Source organism: Photinus pyralis, unplaced genomic scaffold (assembly GCF_008802855.1).
Source record: "Photinus pyralis isolate 1611_PpyrPB1 unplaced genomic scaffold, Ppyr1.3 Ppyr1.4_LG5, whole genome shotgun sequence".
Taxonomy (NCBI): Eukaryota; Metazoa; Arthropoda; class Insecta; order Coleoptera; family Lampyridae; genus Photinus; species Photinus pyralis.
Genome location: NW_022170596.1, coordinates 20379315 through 20399489, shown reverse-complemented (window position 1 = coordinate 20399489; position 20175 = coordinate 20379315). Strand labels below are relative to the sequence as shown.

The 20175-nt window shown below is 37.4% G+C and overlaps 3 protein-coding genes across 4 annotated transcripts in view; 1 reads left to right on the top strand and 2 right to left on the bottom strand.

Annotated features, from left to right (window-relative positions):
- Positions 1-20175, bottom strand: part of LOC116170350 — a 326971-nt gene that overhangs the window by 81579 nt on the left and 225217 nt on the right. For both annotated transcript variants that reach the window (XM_031486677.1, XM_031486678.1), the window contains one exon: positions 11391-14180. In XM_031486677.1, the coding sequence (XP_031342537.1) occupies positions 11391-14103 (2713 nt within the window). In that variant the 5' untranslated portion in view covers positions 14104-14180. The remainder of the gene's footprint in view (positions 1-11390; positions 14181-20175) is intronic.
- LOC116170353 lies at positions 15913-18171 on the top strand. Its single transcript, XM_031486681.1, has 2 exons — positions 15913-16280; positions 17419-18171. Exons 1-2 carry the CDS (start codon positions 16016-16018, stop codon positions 18159-18161), a joined length of 1008 nt encoding a protein of 335 aa, XP_031342541.1. The 5' UTR covers positions 15913-16015; the 3' UTR covers positions 18162-18171.
- On the bottom strand, positions 16241-17440 carry LOC116170354 (protein ALP1-like). Its single transcript, XM_031486682.1, has one exon. It carries the CDS (start codon positions 17244-17246, stop codon positions 16377-16379), a length of 870 nt encoding a protein of 289 aa, XP_031342542.1. The 5' UTR covers positions 17247-17440; the 3' UTR covers positions 16241-16376.

Genomic DNA, 20175 nt, shown 5'->3' with positions numbered 1-20175 from the left:
ATAGTGACCCCCCCATGTGTGATACGTCGTGGAAAAGCTCTGAAAAAATGCCTTTCCAACCAATACAAAATAGCATTACTTTAGGTTAGTAATTAATCGGTGCAAATCAACAAATACACACTAATTGATACATTTGAAATCTGTCGTATTTAAAACGCAACCGGCGAACATAGACGAACTAAGACAGAGAATAATTCAAGAATGTCGAAATATTGCAAAACCAACATTTGAAAAGGTTCGACAAGAGTTTGAGAATAGATTATAACTGACGATCAAAAATGAGTTGCTGTCGAGTCGGCTTGGAAGTTCAAGTTAAATACGATTTTCCATGTTTATTTTTTGATCTGCACGATAATTACTAACCTAAATGTAATACTATTTGGTATGGTTGGAAAGCATTTTTTCATAGCTTTCCAATTACGTATCACACATGGGGAGTCACTATTTAAGATTTAAAAGTTGGGGTGGCTAGGGCGCAGGGGGCGTGAGGGGGTGCGTCGCCAACTATGTCATTGTGATTCCCCCTCCGAATTACCGAAACGGATTTTGATTTTTTTAAATATCTTGTTTATTTACTAAGATATGGGGGGTGGTAAGTTTTCAAATTGTCACCCTGTATGTTGAGTGTGTAAATTTATGGAAAATATGCAGTTTGTGTTAAAAGGTTTTTTAAATGTGCTAAAACATCGTCCAAATAAAAACCAGTAAATTGCGGACATACGATTAATAGTCAGGCAAATTACTGCCGAGGAAACATTGAAGTACGAGACCCCACAGGGGCCGAGTAATTTAATTTCTGAGTCAAGTAATGTCATTTTAGTGACGAGTTTTGTATCAAATGTTACCCAAAATTGTATTTTAATACAAAATTTCAATTGTTGTATAGAACTTTAATTAATATCAACCGTGAGTGATGACAGGAGTCATTATAGACATTTAGCGCTGCCGGTAAAGTGACAGGTGCGGCAGTAAAGTGACAGGCGACAGGAAACGTAGTCTGGTCTGCCTCTGCCATGGAAAATTTCCTGACATAAAGTAGGCATCAAAATGAAGGTTTCATGACGATTTTGGGTAAAGATTAAAGTGAAGGTGCATATAATTTATTAAGTATTTATATTATTTAACAACCTCGTATAAACGCGAAAATTATAAAAAAGCTACATTGACCAACCCGTATTTTTCGGGACAAATAATTACAAGTTCAAATTTGAGATAGGTAAACGCAATAAGGGAAATGTCGGAAGCCCCTCGAAAGTAGCTTGCGTTAATGTTTCAACCACATCCACAACGGTTATAGCAGCTCCGGTGTTTGTAATCAATAATTACGTACCTACACTTTATACACGGACGCCGTCATTAACCGAAATAAAAATCGAAACGCCACTTTATGAACTTCTAAAATTGGCCCGATTTAAAAGCTTCCATCTCGGAGGAAAAAAAGGTGAAATAAATAGCTAAAGGGATAAAAAGCGGAAAAAGGGGATTTATCAAAGAAACAAAACACAATAAAAAGTTCAAAGAATAATATCAAATTGGGTTCAGGTTACGCTGAAGTCATAAAAGCGCAAGGGACCAGAAATCGCCTTTTGTAGTAAATATGGGGACGCATTTCCGTATTTAACGAATTTTCGTGCGATCTGAAAAGAGTGAAATTTGAGCAACACGAAAATGGATTACACTTTTTCACTAACGAATATCCCACAGCTTCTACCAGGTCTGATTTTGGATTGAACTGCGTTAAATACTTGCATCCTTACTTGATTAACTAATATTAACCAGTCAGGCAGAAAGCTCGGGAATAAAGCTCGCAGCCCCAAATTTGAAAGTAATCTGCCTATAATTTAGGACTAGTTATAAACTAATTTAATACAAGAAATTAAAATTCTTATTGCGTGCTTTAGCTTGAAAACTGAATTTTAAAATAAGATTGTCACTTTAAATTTAAGACTAATTTGTACCCAACGCTCACTTTTTGTGAAAATTTGCACTTTATTCCTTCGAATAAATAAGTTCCAAATCACTTTCTGAAAGATTCGAGAAATGTGTTTCGAATTTAAGACCAATCTGTACAAAAGCATACAAATTTTTAATTTTAATTAGTCCTCAATTTTCAAAGGAGTAGCAGGTTGGAAGTTTTTTTCCATGTCACATTAATGATAGTGTTACTGGCAGAGGCGGATATAACAATTTTCCTCCTGATGAAGCTAAGATTTTAGAACGATTTACAAAAATATTATGAGAAATCAATTTTCAACTCCAGGTTTGGTATTTGATATTTGTTGTGAATTGATTTTACTCAGCGTACATGCAAGAACCCAATTTCAAAGAATTAAGGTAAAAGTTAGAATGCTGTACGCAGGATTTCTCGAACATTGTTTTCCATTTCGTCCACACTACGTCTTGAAGTCAGTTAAATATCATTTTAATATTGGCACTCGCGAATTCTCATCGATACAATAGTATATTGAAAGACAAGTGTTACAATGCGACCTATTGTAATACGACTATCTTGTGGCACGAGTGGCGACGCGAAGCGTAGCCACGATTGTCCGCAAGATAGGAGTATTACAATAAAGCATTGTAACACGCGTTTTTCATACTATTTTTTCTATTTCGGTGCTTTAATTTAATTAAAAAAAATCATTATCAAAAACTATAGGGAACATTAGAACTAACATGTTTTATGTTGGGAACACTTTTTATGCCGTTAAGTTTTAGGTTGGCAGCGTAGTAAGACTGACATTTTGAAGTTCAAACATGAAAGTACCCAACGAAGTACCTACTTGTACTAACTAGTAACTGCCAACTTAAGAGATGAGTTACCAAAAAAAACGACTATAATCACTGTCTTTGTACAACTGTTTTCGGTCGAAAACAGTTGTACAAAATCATCATTGTGACACCGAAATAGAAAATAGTATATTGAAAGACAAGTGTTACAATGCGACCTATTGTAATACGACTATCTTGTGGCACGAGTGGCGACGCGAAGCGTAGCCACGATTGTCCGCAAGATAGGAGTATTACAATAAAGCATTGTAACACGCGTTTTTCATACTATTTTTTCTATTTCGGTGCTTTAATTTAATTAAAAAAAATCATTATCAAAAACTATAGGGAACATTAGAACTAACATGTTTTATGTTGGGAACACTTTTTATGCCGTTAAGTTTTAGGTTGGCAGCGTAGTAAGACTGACATTTTGAAGTTCAAACATGAAAGTACCCAACGAAGTACCTACTTGTACTAACTAGTAACTGCCAACTTAAGAGATGAGTTACCAAAAAAAACGACTATAATCACTGTCTTTGTACAACTGTTTTCGGTCGAAAACAGTTGTACAAAATCATCATTGTGACACCGAAATAGAAAAACAATATTCTTACATTGGAAACTGTGCCTATAGAGAAGGAACATTAGAACGATTTTGCCCGAAAATTAAGTTGTACATTTTTGCAATCAGTTGAAAATTGCAAAATTGTAGCAAGTATTAATTAAGGTTTTAGTATTTGATTTGCCCTAGTGTCGGACGTTAGACATTGCTAGCGCAATATTTATGTGCCGCGCTATTCACTATCCCTATTCACTGTCACTGTTGCAGAGAATTAGTAATAATTCGTATTATTATTATTTGGAAAACTTTACGCTCAAAGATATTACTCGAGGGAATAAGAACCAATTTTTCGTAGCCTGAATCCCTGAATAAAATAATCTGAACAAATTGTGGTCAAATTGCCATTAAACTAGACTAGAGCTGCATCGAAGAACCGTTTTGCGATTCCAACACAGAATCGACGTTCAGGTGCACCACCTCGATAGATTACCCCGACGACCGAACCAACCGCGACGACATTCTATCCATCTTTTGGGACAAATTTTATTGGTTTTGAATGCCATTTCCCGGTCGGTGAGGGTGAGGATTTCGTCCCCTTCTTTTCATTGGCTGAGCCCTTAATTTTCGGTCTACTTACGAACGAGCGATAAATGACAATACTCGAGATTGAAAATCCACGGGAACGCGGAACTAGTATTCGGGAATTTAGTGTTCTGCATACAGAACCAAAATTTGAAGCCTCATTTTTGACCACACTAACAGTTGCAGTAAAATGTTCTATGAGTCACAGCTCGCATGATTTAGCAACTTGATTCACCAATAATTGACATCCAAACGGCTTAATTTTAATCAATCCCAATTAGCGTCGCGTAACATTGCAACGTCTAGATTATTTACGTCTGTCCCTGAATCACGCTCCACCGCGAACATTCATATTATGATTATAAAGCCTACTTGCAAATAAATCTCTAATTCAATTAGTTAATGTTAATTGAAAAGAATTTACCTTGTAGTGCAGTATTCCGATAGTGAGATACTTTGTGTACATTTTCAGTCACGCCCCACTGATTTTACCAAATTGCGCCTTTTTTTTACTAACCATCCTTTTCGACCCCATACTAACCGATTTTCCATGCTCGAACGTACGTTTTTATTTCTCTTAGTGTTTTTGTTGCGCAACCAAATTCTGCATATGTAATCATAAACTATATGTATTAAAGGAAACCGCCAACGGCGATAACTCGTTTACATTTCAAATTCGAGATCGGCCGTTATGCATATTACCAAATAGGGCATCTAAAAAACGACTATGAGTTCGTTATTTCGATTTTAAAATTCCAGTTAAAGATAAAGATTCACTTCAGTATAAATAAATTTAAGTTACGCCAACCAACCGCATTCTTAACCGTAGCTTGAGCGTATCGTGCACCATTTCTCCTATTTCACATTTTAAACACGCCACAAGGACTTTGGAAAATGTTTCGAGTTCTGAGTCATTTCTGCCATTTGTTGATCTAATGCCAACTGGATATTAAGACGTTAAGTCAAATTTAGACTCTTGGTAAGGGTAACTACTGGTAAAAGCACTGTTGCTATAGTTAATCTGAATCTTTGTTCGGTGTCTGTATGATCTGTCGAGTTAGATTAAATAATTAAATATTCCTTTAAAAGTTTGCCGTTTCATCTCGTGTGGGGGACTGAATTAGGTATTTCTAAATAATCCCCTAGAGAACATGATTTTTATAAAACATGGACGATATGGAAAATACCAGTAAATGATTAAAGAAACGACTTACCCCAAACACCACACCCTCAACAAGAAGACGTTCACGGAAGCAAAACACGTAAACTTTTCGCGGTCAATGCTTCAACCGTCACTAACGAATAACAATATTATAATCAATTTGTAGCCGTTTTGGCGGGACCTTGAATAACTTATCGCTCATGCGTGTACAAAATCACATTCAAACAACCAAAATGAGTTTCTTATCACATTATACAAAATAAACCAGTCCACTGGACCTACTTCTGCCTGGTCAGTCAGTCTAATTAACAAAAAAAGTGTATATTGAAAAAACCACCCCAACAAGTAATAAATATTCTATTTCTTATGGCGCACTGAACTTAAAAAGGTTTTCATCACAATCGTTTAGCTGGACATACATTTAAGGCCGACGCCTAAAAACGACGTTATCTATGGCCCAATGAGGATAGAAAAATGAAAATACGTTGGTGCCCAATCAGATGTCGTTTTTAAGAAATGAGCGATCAAAAAAGAATTGACTTCGAGTGGCCTTTGGAAGTTGAAGTTAAATATTATTTCCCATGTAAACAAAAATTCCAAAGGTGACTCGACAGCAACCCTTTTTTGATTGCATAGTAGATACTTTTAAAAATTGTTGCTAATGTAATGGTCTCTTTGAGAGAAGATCCAAAATTCTTCTGAACTTTAAGTAAGAGAGGAGAGTTTTTTAAGATTAGACCACAAGCGTATTGCAACGATCACCAATGCAAATTTATGCACCATTCTTATTTGCTCATGAACCCATGTGTATTTCGCAATAATAATAAATCGCCATAAATATGCAAATCATACAGTAATATATTGATGAGCACACATAAACGAATTACAATTCCGTTTCCATCTCAGCCCATCAATCAAAAGTGAATTTTACACATTTTCGTTATACTCTGCGCCATTTGATTTCATTCAAAATATTTGCCAAAAATAGCTACTGTCGGATTCAAAAAAATGGAATGCAAATCATAGAAATTGAATCGTCGTTTCTCGAAAAAATATTATTGATCCACTTTGAAAAATTAAAAATTGCCAAATCTCCAACGCCATGATCTTAAAAACCACATGAAATTCAATATCTTCTGAGTTGTAATTCAAGATCTTAAGGTCTAAATACTTGATTCACAATGTGCATTATTTATCATCTACCTTAGGTCGGTAGCTCCTCTGCGGGAGGTAGTTTTGAACTTAAAAATTAATAACTTGAGAATTAATTTCTTTTGGGCCTGGTTTTTCCACTTCTCAAAAACTTCATTTTCCGAATAAATTCCATGAATACCATTGTTGATCCAATGGTTGTCAAGGTACTTATTTGCAAATAAATTCATCGATAGATGGCAAGACCTTAGTTTTACAAAATTGCAGAAAATATTAGTTGATTAAACTGGAGAGATAAGTAAAACTATACGAAATGACATAACTAACGGCTTTGACATCTTTTGGGCGTTAAAAACGTACGCAATTTCCTTTTTGTGCATTGAAGTGGTACAAAAATCGATCTTGTATCAATTGCCTCTCAGGCGCTACAATAAAATACAATTTTGTATAAAAGCAAATGAACGCAACGCAACCGTCGTATGCAAGGTAGTACGTATTGTTAAAGGCTAATTTGTATTAAATCATTATCAAATAAACAACTATCCGCTGTAATTCGAAGAATACGATTTTGAAATTTTGTTTCTGAGGTTCTTCTTAATAACAGATTAGAAATACAATCATCTGTAGACGAATAAAGGACATAGAGGAAATGCCCGAGTACCTCGCCATTTTGTAGGTTTGAAAATTGCATTGCATCCTTTTTTATTGCGCGGTTTTCACTGTTGGGAACGTATTGTAGAAGGATACTGTTATCTCCAACTACCCCCCCCCTTAAATGTGTATTGTTGTGTAAAATAATAACGGAACAACCTTTATGTTATTTCTGAAGTGTAAATCTGGGAGACTTCGCTGGTTTTATTTGAATTTGTTTGTCAGTGTTATTTTTTCCTTTTAAAAATGTACTTCATTGCGTAATTCTTGTTTAAATTTTATCGCTTTTATTGTTTATTTAAATTTGTGTATTAAACATGTATTAAAATGCAGGGAGATCTGGTGGTTTTCGATAAGAGGTTCAGGCAAAATAAATGACAGGACATGGTAGTGCTAGTGCTGCAAACGAAAACACAGGTAGTCATTTTTTTATAATGTTGTCTAATTTCGGAAAAGGTCGAAAATGTCGAATTGAAAAAGGAAACAGTGTAGTAGGCATTAAGGTTCTATTATTTAAAGTTTTTACAGTCCAAACAGACATCGAAAATTTTTTCATCCTACTCATCATCAAACCAGTTTTGTTTGACATCTAATTCTGTGCTATATATTTTTTATTTATCTATTTATTTTTTTATTATTTCAGCCAAGGCTGCTCTACCAACCCAACCCACTATACATTTACAAATATCCATGCCCGAACCCGGATTCGAACCAGGGACCCTATTAGCGCCACAGTTCAGCTTTAACTGAACTGCGCCACACGGGCCGGCGAAGAAGAAGTGAATTTTTCTGAAACTGTTAGTGAGTGTTTTTGTGTATTTGATAAGTGCGTCTCAATGTCGCAAACCTTGCACGAGCAGATCATTTGGATTATTTAAAAAAAAACAAGTGATTTTATGATTTCTTGTTTTACTTGTCGACCGCCTACGTGCGGAGGAATATGTCCAAACGAGCTTCGTAAGGTTTTTTTTCTTTCAGGGATTTTGTTTCGTGTGTTTCCAAATAAATTTTTGTCATTGTGTCAATTGTTTTTATTCGAATCCAGTGTGCGAGCAGGATAGAGCTTTCCGAGGGTTTGATCACGAGGGAAATTCTTGTCCCTCATATAAGAAATTTCGTAGAAATATCTGGGAAATATGTAAGAAATTGACGAAATTAAAGGTAATTCTGGGAAAATAGGAAATTTCAAAATTCTAGGGAAATTTTGAGGAAATCTAGAGGAAATGAAAAGGAAATATAAGGTTTTTCTATAGAGAAGTAATGTAACGTTACTCTTTTGTGTAAATTTGGGGAAATTTAAGACAATGCCAGAAATCTTGGGGAAATTAAGGAAAATGGTGGCAATGAAGGAAATCTTTGTCCCCTAATAGTAGGGGAGCTAACACGAAATCCACTGAACGAGAATGATCAAAATTTTAACCGATGGTGTTCCATTTTGCCCTATCAGAGTATGCTAAAATCGATCGTCTGCCGCCTCAGGTCATATGACTTAAGGCGCTGCGGGTACTTCTTGCGGTACCAATTCTGAAAGGTTGTTTTTCGAGAAAATAAGTTATACACTAAATGAAAACGTTGATAATAGCTCTTGAAAAAATATTTTAAAAAATCGCGCGCATTTGATAACTCCGTAAAAAAACAATTCTTAGTCGGTTTTTCACGAACTTTCTACGGATATAACTAGGTTACGGTTGGACGAAAGAAGCTGATTTTTTTTACAGACTGATGATAGGTACTACTAATGACTTATCGGTGTTTCGTTTTTAAATTTTTTCTCTAATTACAAGATTATCTTATTAATAATAATAATAATAATGTTTATTGGACCTATTCAATTTACATTGTTTGTCACGTCAAAATGGTATATGAGATATAAAGGAGTATAGGTATATATAAATATTTCACACATTAAAAATATCACAGTATGTTAGGAACTACAAGACTAGATTCGCGTGCATTAAGGAGTAGGTATTCAAATATTCTGCGATACTGTAAAAACAATTTTGCAACAAGAGTTTTTTAACATTAATTTTAAATTTAGGCAATGGCATTAGTTTTAATTGACTATCCAATTTGTTGTAGAGTTTTACATTCAGTGAGTTTCTGTCGGACACACATAGCTTAAATTTTGGGGGCAATAACAATTGACAATAGCGAGTGTTGTAATTGTGGATGCTCCTATCTGATACTTCTCCTTTAGAGATTGTTAATTTATGGATATCAACTAATGTGTTATAAATATATATGCATGGTAATGGCATTATTTTAAAATGTTTAAACACATCTCTGCAATGATCTCTATTTCCAATACTGGCAATAATCCGCACAGCTTTTTTTTTGAATTCTAAAGACTCTTTCAGAATGAGGAGATCTGCCCCATACAGTTATCCCGTAGCTAATTCTGGAGTGAATGAAAGCGTAGTAGCTTGATATGAGTAGGTACATGAACATTTACAGATTGTCGTAATTTTAATAACAAATAAATGTTGGAAGATAATGTCGTGCATAATCTGTCCACGTGAGTCTCCCAATTGAGTTCATTGTCTAATGTAATACCTAGCAATTTGACCGAGTTTCTGGTACAAATAGATCTGGTGGCGGTAAAATTAATTTTTTGAGTTTTGCTGACGTTATTATCTTAACATTATAAGATATCTTATAATTAAACAAAAAATTTAAAAAAGAAACACTCTCATAGTCATTGGCTGTACTTATCATTAGTCTGTAAAAAAAATCAGCTTCATTCTTCCAACGGTAACCTAGTTATATCCGTAGAAAGTTCGTGAAAAACCGACTAAGAATTGTTTTTTTACGAAGTTATCAAATGTCCGCGATTTTTTTAAATATTTTTTTAAGAGCTATTATCAACGTTTTCATTTGGTGTATAACTTATTTTCTCGAAAAACAACCTTTCAGAATTGGTACCACAAGAAGTACCCGCAGCGCCTTAAGTCGTATGACCTGAGGCGGCAGACGATCGATTTTAGCATACTCTGATAGGGCAAAATGGAACTCGTTCTCGTTCAGTGGATTTCGTGCTAGCTCCCCTACTATAAAATAAGTCGTGACCAACCCTTTGGAGCTTTCATGTCAGTTTTTTCTATTTGTGCCCAGGATTTATCTCAGGTGTTTGGAAATAAATTCTTTGAAATTGTCGGAAGTTGACCAAGACCTCCGAGTGTCTCAAATTGAGAAATTTTAAGTAAATTTTGGGATGCCAGATGTGTACGAGGAGAGTTTTAAAATTTCTAAGCTTCAATTTTGATTTGTTTTTAGCTACCTGGACAGGGTGTTTTGTGGGTGGTGGTGTGACGCACGTCATTGCACACAGCAATATTTACAAAAAGGGGTCGAACAGAGGGAGAAAAAAAAGTATAAAAATGGACAGTATTTGAATATTTTTACAAATATTTAATTCTCGATCTATACAAAAATGTAATATTTTATCTCCAAAATTAACTGCGAAAGTTAGAAATTCGTTGTAGTAAGATGTTGCCAAGAAAAAGGGGAACAGCTCGATGAGAAGTGTGAGTCGATGGGACAGGTCCATGTCTAACAGCTTTTGGGATCAACGTGAAGTGTCTCAAGATGTGAGTAAGTTTGGTCATCGAAACTTTGTTCGAATTGAAATATTCTCCTGCTTCCGCGGTTGGTGTAATTCTTCCCTATACATCAAATTGATGATCCAGTTAGTAAGCCGTTACACAGTTTGAACAGAAAATTTGTCGCTTGCTTAGAAGACCTAGAATGTGGGTCCGAGTTTTATGTGACATTTATTATAAGACACAACAAGCAACGTGATTGATTGTCTTCATCGAGACTGGTAGTTTACGTATAGAACACACACCGGCAAAAGAATGACAGACAGAATTTCGGAGGAATCTCTGTGGGCAAAACTCGTCAATCACGTCGCTTTGAAAACAGAGAAAAGTATTCTCAATTATAATTGAAAATTCGGAAACTAGTGCAAACACTTTTTAGTTATACGCCAATTTAAATGGACCTCCTTTTAACAAATGAAATGCGTATAGTGTAACAATGCCTGATCTCATTCTCATATTAAGTGGAACTGCTTAGAATGAGACTAATTTACCCGATTTCTAAATACCTCATTCGTAATTTACAAAAAATGTAAGCGAAGTTACAGCATTTTAGATAAATTTATGATAAGGACACCTACACCTGTGCACAGTCCTTAAAGTAACCCCTAAGAGTGGTAAATTTGTAAATTTGTTCTTTGCGAGAACTTTGCGAGCTTGTCCTAAAATAAAAGTTTCGAATGAAAGCAACATTATAAAGAAAAGTTGCAAACTGCTTAGTTTTCCCAAGCTTCTCGTGTTAAAATGGAAATGTTCTCCTTTTTCTCATCGTTAAATTCTTATCCCTAATCAACGATCTCAAGTAAATTTAAATTTAATTAAAATCGGAAGTGTACTCAACATCCTTTTGCAATTAACTGCGATGTGCGTAATTCAGTTTCACGAGAGAGATTATTTTAAAAAAACGACTTACCATCATCTTCATGGGTGGCACTGCAATCACGACAAACGGCGGTTCTCTGCCCTCTCATTGCCATTTGTTGTAGAGCTAATAACTGTTGTTCTCCCAATTCCATATCCTTGTACCCTTCAGGAGGGCTAAGCGTAACAGCATCTACGAACTCTAATGGTGGAGCAAATTTAGGACTTTGCGGTGTCGGATCAGAATTGTATCCTTCGTATAAATTACAATTGCAATTAGGCTCGCAACATGTTAACCGCACCATTTCGTGGTCGTTACATGTACAGACGCCGTCGTCCTCCTCGTCGTCGTAATCGCACTCCTCGCGTATTAAAATAATGTAATCGGCGTCGAAAAATTCGTTCTTGTTCTCGTTGAAGACGACCCGATTCTTCTTAGCATCGCGACCCTTACCCGGTTTCTTAAGTAGTGATTTCAGATTTTTCTGATCCGGATTGTGCTGCTTCGCTCGCTCACCGTCTGCACCCATACTGCCGTCACCCCGCATTTCGCTAATTAGATTGTTTTCGCGCTCATCTTCGTCACTACTGTTTTCTAGTTCATCGTAAACAACGAAGAAGTCGGAATCGGCTAATCCTGAGAATGAGCCGACCTGACGCACATCGAACTCGCAAAGGCTTCCACACGCAATTCCGCTCGCTTCCGGCGGTAGGTCTTCACTTCCTAAAGAAGCGACACTACTTTCGTTTGTCTCACAATTCAACTTAAGCAGAGGCTGCGTTAATTTATCGACCACCTGTTTTTCCTCTCGCGAATTTTCTAATGCAATTTCCTCCTCTTCATCGTCGGATTTTGGGATTCTCGATTTTCCATCTGTTAAGCCGGCCTGCTTGAGCTTATTTTCTAAGTGTTTCAGTCGAGATCGTCCCTCGGCTGATCTTCTATTTAAATCTCTACTGCTAATACTCTCACCGTTGGATTGCTCGTTTTCTCCTGAATCACATTTTAGTACCTCCGGTTTACTATCGACATTTGCGGATGTCTCAAACACGAGCCTGCCATTTTTAAAGGTCCAAATTAAGTGAGTATCCTGTTTTTCTGCACACTCATCACTCGCGCTTTCACTTTTTTTGGCACGATTCGTTTTTTGATCGCTCTCAGTTGTTGATTCGTTGTATGGTTTCGGTTTGTTGGTGTAAAGCGGTTCGGTTGCGCGTTTTTCAGTCACGACATCGCTTAAATGTGAGCAATTTTCTGTGGAATTTCCTAAAATCGGGAACTCTGACGTTGGCGCAGCACAGACCGTGGCAACGGAGATGCGACTGCACCGCGGCGCCTGTGCGCACCGCTCGACGCCAATAGCGATCGATGGTTTCACCGTCACCGCCGCCGCCACCGCCGTCGGAGTTTGTTCATTCTCAGCGCACGCATACGCACCGTTATCCAAAGAGTCGCTCATAAAGTCACGTCCTTCAGGGCACCCACTGTTTGTTAATACCGATTCACTTGTACTTCCAGATATGCCCTTCGAAGTGCTAATCTCGATAACGTCGCCTTCTGACGGAAATATCTTCCCAGCTATGTCGTTCTTCGTCACAATTTCAAATTGACTGCACGAATCTACGAACTTATTTAACATACCGACCATGTTTGTATTGTTAGCACCGTCAATGCAGTCGTGGACGTGTGGATCTGTATCAAATGGTGATATAGTAATTGAATTGCTTTGTATTTGGTCATTGTCTTCGGATTCCCCACCATTAATAAGTGTGCGTTGACAATGGCCAACGGTGTGTATAATTTCAGTGGGTGCGTCGTGTTCCGTCGATACATCTTCGACTTCATTTACTTTGTACTTTCTTGGCTCATTTGTCATGCAAATTTGATCCAGTTCGTTATACGCCCCGATCCCACGTTCGGAGATTTTTATTATGCGCTTGTTCAAATCCAACCCGCACATATTAACTTCCGGTTCGGCTACAATATCGTGGTCACGGATTGCTGGAGCTATGCGACACGGTTTCGCTTCACCTATATCGCTACCCGGCATAGGAAACATCTCATTAACCTTCATACCGCATTTGGACTTGTCGCAAGAACGGAATTCTTCCGGTGCCTCCAGTATCGGATCATCCGCGTGTTTTTCTCTCAATCTCGCCTCGCTCTCGATATTTGGTTTTTCTAATTCCAGCGTTCCGCATTCGAACAAATCCGTTTCCATTTCAATTGCGTTTGGGAGATTGTCACCGCCGTTACTCTCCCTTAGCTTCTTCATTCGCCTTTTTACATCTAATTCGTCCGAATCAACAAAATTTGATATTGCTGATAGACCCTCCGTTTTCCCATCGGCTGCACAATTTTCAAATATGAGCGTGTCAACAGCAGAATCAATTTCGATTTTACCTTGCCCGATAATATCTATTTGGCTTTTATCTGAAATTTTATGAAATGCCCTCGCCGTTTCGGCATAGTCCGGCTCGTCGTAATGAAACTTGTTACCGCAGGTTGATTTGGTGACATCTGCATTATGGGGCGCCTTACCTTGTCGAATCGGGATTTTCGATACCTTTTTATCCTTTCTTCTTTCTATTTTACGGTTTACGTCGATCAAGGATTGCGCTATTTCGTGATTATCGTCCTCCGATGCTGACGTATGCGGGCTTGTTTCTTTAGATTCGCCGTCGCCGCTTTCCCGAACAACCTTCAGTAATTCGCAATACTCGACGGATCCCTTTTCATCTAACCAATCAGAATTTAAGGCCATATTTTTATTACAGTTCCAATTTTACTACTTCACATAGCCTCGGTTTACTTCGCACATTGAGTTCTCTACTCGCCAATCTGAAACAAAAACAAAAATATGTTAGGTATACGAAAATACCACAGTAATATCATATACACATTCCTCACCCATATCCAAAAACCAAAATGTCATTAACACGTTGTTACCCTTGTTTTGTGGTCAAGTTTCTACCTAGTTCGCTGTTTGTGACAGTGTTAAACGCATAATTTTTATTTCCACGTCACCTACTTAAAGAAGGAAGATGAATCGAGCATGACGCGAGGAAGCGTATATGGAGACAAGACGAAATAGAAAAAATTGAAAAAGTGGTGCACAAACATTGAATAACGGAAACGCTAACCGAAGCCTTAGAGAAGGCCTGCAGGAGACGTGTAGGTACCTACCTACAAAGGAGCCGAAGATGGCGAACAAAATGCAGCAATGAAATGGACGTGAATGTTGCTTGTGGAAGCAAAGGACGTGTAAAAGTAATGGAAAAGGGACTTGAAACAGGTAAAATATAAAACGGGCACGAATGAGGCGAAAGGAGGCGTGAAGAAGTTGTAATGGAAAAAAGGTGCCTGAATAAATCATGAAAGAAAGAATAAGACGTCAGCAAAGAAACGAGGTCTAAAGAAATTGAACATAAAAGAAGGACACGTGAAGGGAATATGAATGGGTCAAAGAAGAAACGTGTGAAGCTGAGGAGATAAAGGTTCTTATGGAAACAAGTGTAAAGGAGACCTAAATCAGGCAGAAAGAAGGAAAGAGATACGAGAAAAGAGTGAGGTCAGTGTGAGGCAAATGCAAATGCAAAAAGTGTGTGAAAAGAACCAGATAAAAAGCTTAATAAGGCGTACAATAGACGTAAAAATGTTTGAACAAGGATTGGCAAAGGACTCCAAGAGGCAGAAAGAAAAGTGTGTGATGAAGAGGAGGTTAAAGAAGCGGGAAACGAAAAGGAACGTGTTGTGAACTAAGCATGAGGCAGTTATGAATCGAACGTAAAGCGATCGAAATGGAAGGAGTAAGAAGAGCAAAAGAAAGCGTTACTAAGTGTGGTGTCACACTATGCGTTTTTACCGCTCCCGCTAAAACGGATGCGGTTTGACAGGATGAGATCTACTTGTCACACTATTCCGGTTTAACGGGATGCGTTTTTGCTATATTTTGGCAGTCTAAGTAGTGTCATGTCTCAATTATTGTTAAAGATGGTTTGTGCGCTTGAGGCGGAGGGGCTATTGCGAAAGCAGATATATTGTCAATATTAGATTGATCCTTTTAATTCAGGACGAGAATCTAATAATAGGTTCGCGAAGATTTATGAAAAAATTCGAATGAACAAGAAAAATTTTTTTGTATATTACCGAATGTCCAAAAATTCAATTTCTACCCATGATTTCTCCCTACAGCTTTTATCTACATACTCTTTAGATTGTTTTTCCCACAGTGCAGTTTTTGCATGCACGCACTCGATGAATAAACCGACATCAAACATTGTAAACCTAACAAAACACCCGGTTGCAACGCTCAGTGTGACAACTGATGACAACCAACGTGCAACAACACGTGGTTTCATGTCATTGGGGTTGTCATGTCATCCTGCGCAGCGGCAGCAGGATGCGGTTGCATCCGGTTGGTGCGGCGAAAACGCATATATGTGACTAGTACCATTTAATAACGTGTGATATTATCATCCCGTCAAACAGGAGCGTTTTAGCGGGAGCGGTAAAAACGCATAGTGTGACACCACACTAAAACGGATGCGTTTGACAGGATGATAATATCACACGTTATTAAATGGTATCAGTCACATATATGCGTTTTCGCCGCACAACCGGATGCAACCGCATCCTGCTGCCGCAGCGCAGGATGACATGACAACCACAATGACATGAAAGCACGTGTTGTTGCACGGTGGTTGTCATCCAATTTGTCATCAGTTGTCACACTGAGCGTTGCAACCTGGTGTTTTCTTGGGTTTACAATGTTTGATGTCAGCTTATTCATCGAGTGCGTGCATGCAAAAACTGCACTGTGGGAGAAACAATGTAAAGAGTATGGAGATAAAAACTGTAGGGAGAAAGCATGGGTAGAAATTGGAGAAACAGTGTATAAGAATTGGATGGAGCTTGATTCAATGGAGAGAGATGAGAAAGGTAGGTCATAACGAATTTTTCTGTTTACTTTCAGTATTATTTTATTTTAAAATAATAAAAAAATTTGTAATTACAAAAAGGCAAAAAATGTGGAATTTAGTACATGTAACTTCTTTGGAAATGTACTGCTCCAGCTCCCATAAAATACTGTGCAAAGTAGTCTCTAACATCCAACCCTCGGTTACGTTGGCCTTCTCCCAAATTACGCACATCGTCAAACGGATGGCTTTCAGTATCTGCATAGCTGTTACCATCTCTCTTACGAACAAAATTGTGGAGAATGCAACAAGCTTGCACTATTTTATCCACGAAACTAGGTTGCACAAGAATGGGAGTATGAAAAATCCTCCACTTGTTTGCCAGAACTCCAAAGGCGCACTCCACATTGCGTCTGCACCTTGATAGTCTGTAATTGAACACTCTTTTTGTAGCATTCATGTTGCGGGATGGATACGGTTTCAAGAGGTTCGTATGAAGTTTGAATGCCTCATCCCCAACCATTACGAAGGGTTGGGGAATTTCCTCGGGCTGGGTGTTCGGTAAACAACGAGGCGGTGGCAGATTCAAACTGCCAGAGTACAGTTTCTTGCCTAATGGACTGTCCCGAAATACAGTCGAGTCTCCTTCTTTTCCGTATGCACCAACATCAATTGCGACAAAACGGAGATTTGCATCTACAACTGCCATTAGCACAATAGAAAAGAACTTCTTATAATTGAAGAAATTTGATCCTCCTCTTCGGGGATTCATGCATCTTATATGCTTTCCATCTATCGTGCCTACACAGTTAGGAAAGTTTGTTTTTAAATAAAATTGATCTGCGATGCCCAACCACACCTCTTCAGTGGGTTCCGGCATTTCTTGCTCTTTCAAAGTACTCCAAATCGCTTCACAGGTTTCTCGGATTATTGTTCCAATTGTAGATCTTGCAATTTGGAATTCGTACCCAAGGCTTGAGAAGGTCATTCCAGTAGACAAATACCTGCAAACAAGAATTTTAATAATATTTAAAATTATTTAAGTGAAAATCTCAAAAATTAAATACTGTGTAGTAGAACTCGGACGCATGAACCTTAGTACAATATTAATACTCGTATATGTATATAATTTACAAATTTATTGTCTTCCGTTGTTACAGTAAAGGAAATGAAGAATAAATGGCGACATGTTAGAGATAATTACTATAAGTTTATGAACCAAGGCAAGAGTGGTGATGCTGCTCCCAATAAGAAAAAAAAATACATATATGCGGACTCTCTCACGTTTCTGCAAATCACAATGAAGAAACGAAACACGTCCGGAAATATCCCTAAAAACCTTGGAGCTGAAGAGAATGAGGAAGATGAAGAAGGTGTAAATACGGAGGACAGCCAAGAACCGGATGAGGTGGAAGATGCAGCAGGTGTTGCTAACGAAATCCGACGTCCAAAAGCTACTTCAATTAGGGAACGACAACGTAGAGTACACAACCTTACGCCTTTTCAAAATCAGCTACTAAAGAGATTAGATAATAGCTGCAGCAAACACATAGAAGATGATGCAGACAAGTCATTTTTAATGTCTCTTCTTCCTGATTACAAACAGTTGAACGCTGAAGAGAAATTAGATTTTAAATTTATGACTCTACAGTTTTTTCGAGACCTTCAACAAATGAAAAATAATTCAACTCCGCTTGCTTCAATGAATGCTACTTATCAGTTCTCAAAACATTTTCTTGACCATTCACAATATCATCTACCGCCTCAAGTTGCCCAAACTTTTAATCAATCAACTCATACTCAACCACGTCCATCATTTGTTCATACTCCTCTCATATCCCCACAGAACTCTCAACAGTCAAGTGAGTCATGTATGTCTCACAGATCAATGTACGAGTTGTAATATGACTATGTGTATGTACTTATTAAAATAAATATATAATTGATGTACTTACCTAAGTGTTACCGTTAATCTTTCTTCTGGACTTATAGCGTTCCTAAAGTTTGTATTCTTTTTGGTGATTTGTGGTCGCAATACCCCAAGTAGTTCGTCGAATGAATTTTTGGACATTCGGTAATATACAAAAAATTTTTTCTTGTTCGTTCGAATTTTTTCATAAAACTTCGCAAACCTATTATTAGATTCTCGCCCTGAATTAAAAGGATCAATCCAATATTGACGATATATCTGCTTTCGCAATAACCCCTCCGCCTCAAGCGCACAAACCATCTCTAACAATTGAGACATGACACTATACAGACTGCCAAAATATAGATAGCAAAAACGCATCCCGTTAGACCGGAATAGTGTGACAAGTAGATCTCATCCTGTCAAACCGCATCCGTTTTAGCGGGAGCGGTAAAAACGCATAGTGTGACACCACACTTACTAAGGTGCGAAAGACAGAAATGAAAAAGTCGTGCAAATAAAGAAATCAGAAAAGTGTCGGAAAAGTGCGAAAATATTACCCAAAGAGGCGTAAAAGAAAGAAACACAATGAACGATAGCTAAGAAATTAATAGGGTGCGTGAAAGTGGCAAAATAAGCAACAAACAAAACTGGAAACAATATAAAAGAAGGTTCTAAACAACTAGAAAGGTTTTCGCCCTAAGGTGAGTAACTTTGACGCATTTTCCAGGATTTGATCAGTACTTTCCAAAGAAAAGACCATTTATGCGTACAACATTGCATTTAAGCTTTGACATGCTTTTATTTGAAATTTTAAAGTAAGATGTCCACAATAAGAAAGTTGACAGCCAAATCCGCGCATGGGGAATGGGTTTTTCACTATGTGTACTATGTTCGTTTTTGTTAGATCCAGCAATTGTTAAAATTTAAAAATAAACAAGAAAACTGACATTGCGCAGTCCGCACATATGCATATTTGACTTTTACTATGTGCGATGTGTTTTCTTATATGTTACTCTTTAGTATGGGCATCTATAGTTAAAATTAAAAAAAATTTCATAGTGGCTTTTTGCGCATGCGCATTTTTATAATATGCGATATGTTTGCGTTTACTAGAAGCACATTTCGTTAAAATTTCAACAAAATATATTACCTATTAAACAAGGAAGTTGGCATAGCGCATGTCTGATTTTTACTACATGTGATATGTTTGTCTTTATACAAGTATCGGTGGTTAAAATTTCAATAAAATATAATAATAAAAAAGTAAGTTGATATTGCGCAGACTGCGCATGAGCACATTAATCGTCAAGATTTTTCTTGGCTCAGGTACCAGAGCTAAAAACTACCTGTTTCCAAAAGAATGAACTAAATATATTGAAAACTGTAAGAGTAGCCTCGGACGGACGGACAGAGAAAATGGCTGCAATCGTTGGAAAATGCCGTAAAAGCACAGGAAGTATGAAAAAGCTTTTAATGAGAAAGACTTGAAGTAGGTATAGGAAAGAACTGATATAGAAAAGGCGGGTAAATAAATGTGATATGTAAAAGAACTTCCGAGGCAGAAGAGAAGGTTGTGTAAACGAACCGTGAAAATAGCGAAGAAAGTATGAAATGAGCATAAATAAGACGTAACAACTCAATTAATAAGATGTAAATGAAGTTGAAAGTAGAAATACGTCAATTAATAGAACAGTGACTCAGTGAGTGTAAAAGAAGAGCATAGAAAATGCGTAAGTGGCGTAATAAAAAATCCGTGACAAACTCTCGCAGCAAAGAGCGCATGAAAAACGCGGAACAGGTCAGAGGCGAAAGGGGATGTAAAACGTGGCAAGAGGGAAAAGTTATTGAACAAAAAAGACATGAAGGAAAGAAGCGTGAAAAAATATGAAGAAGTCATAGTCGCAGAAAGTGGAAAGATGTAGTAAGGAAGTCGGGAAGTGCAAAAGACTCGTCAAAACATGCGAAGAAGACGTGAAGGAATCCCCGAGAAACACAAATAAATGTA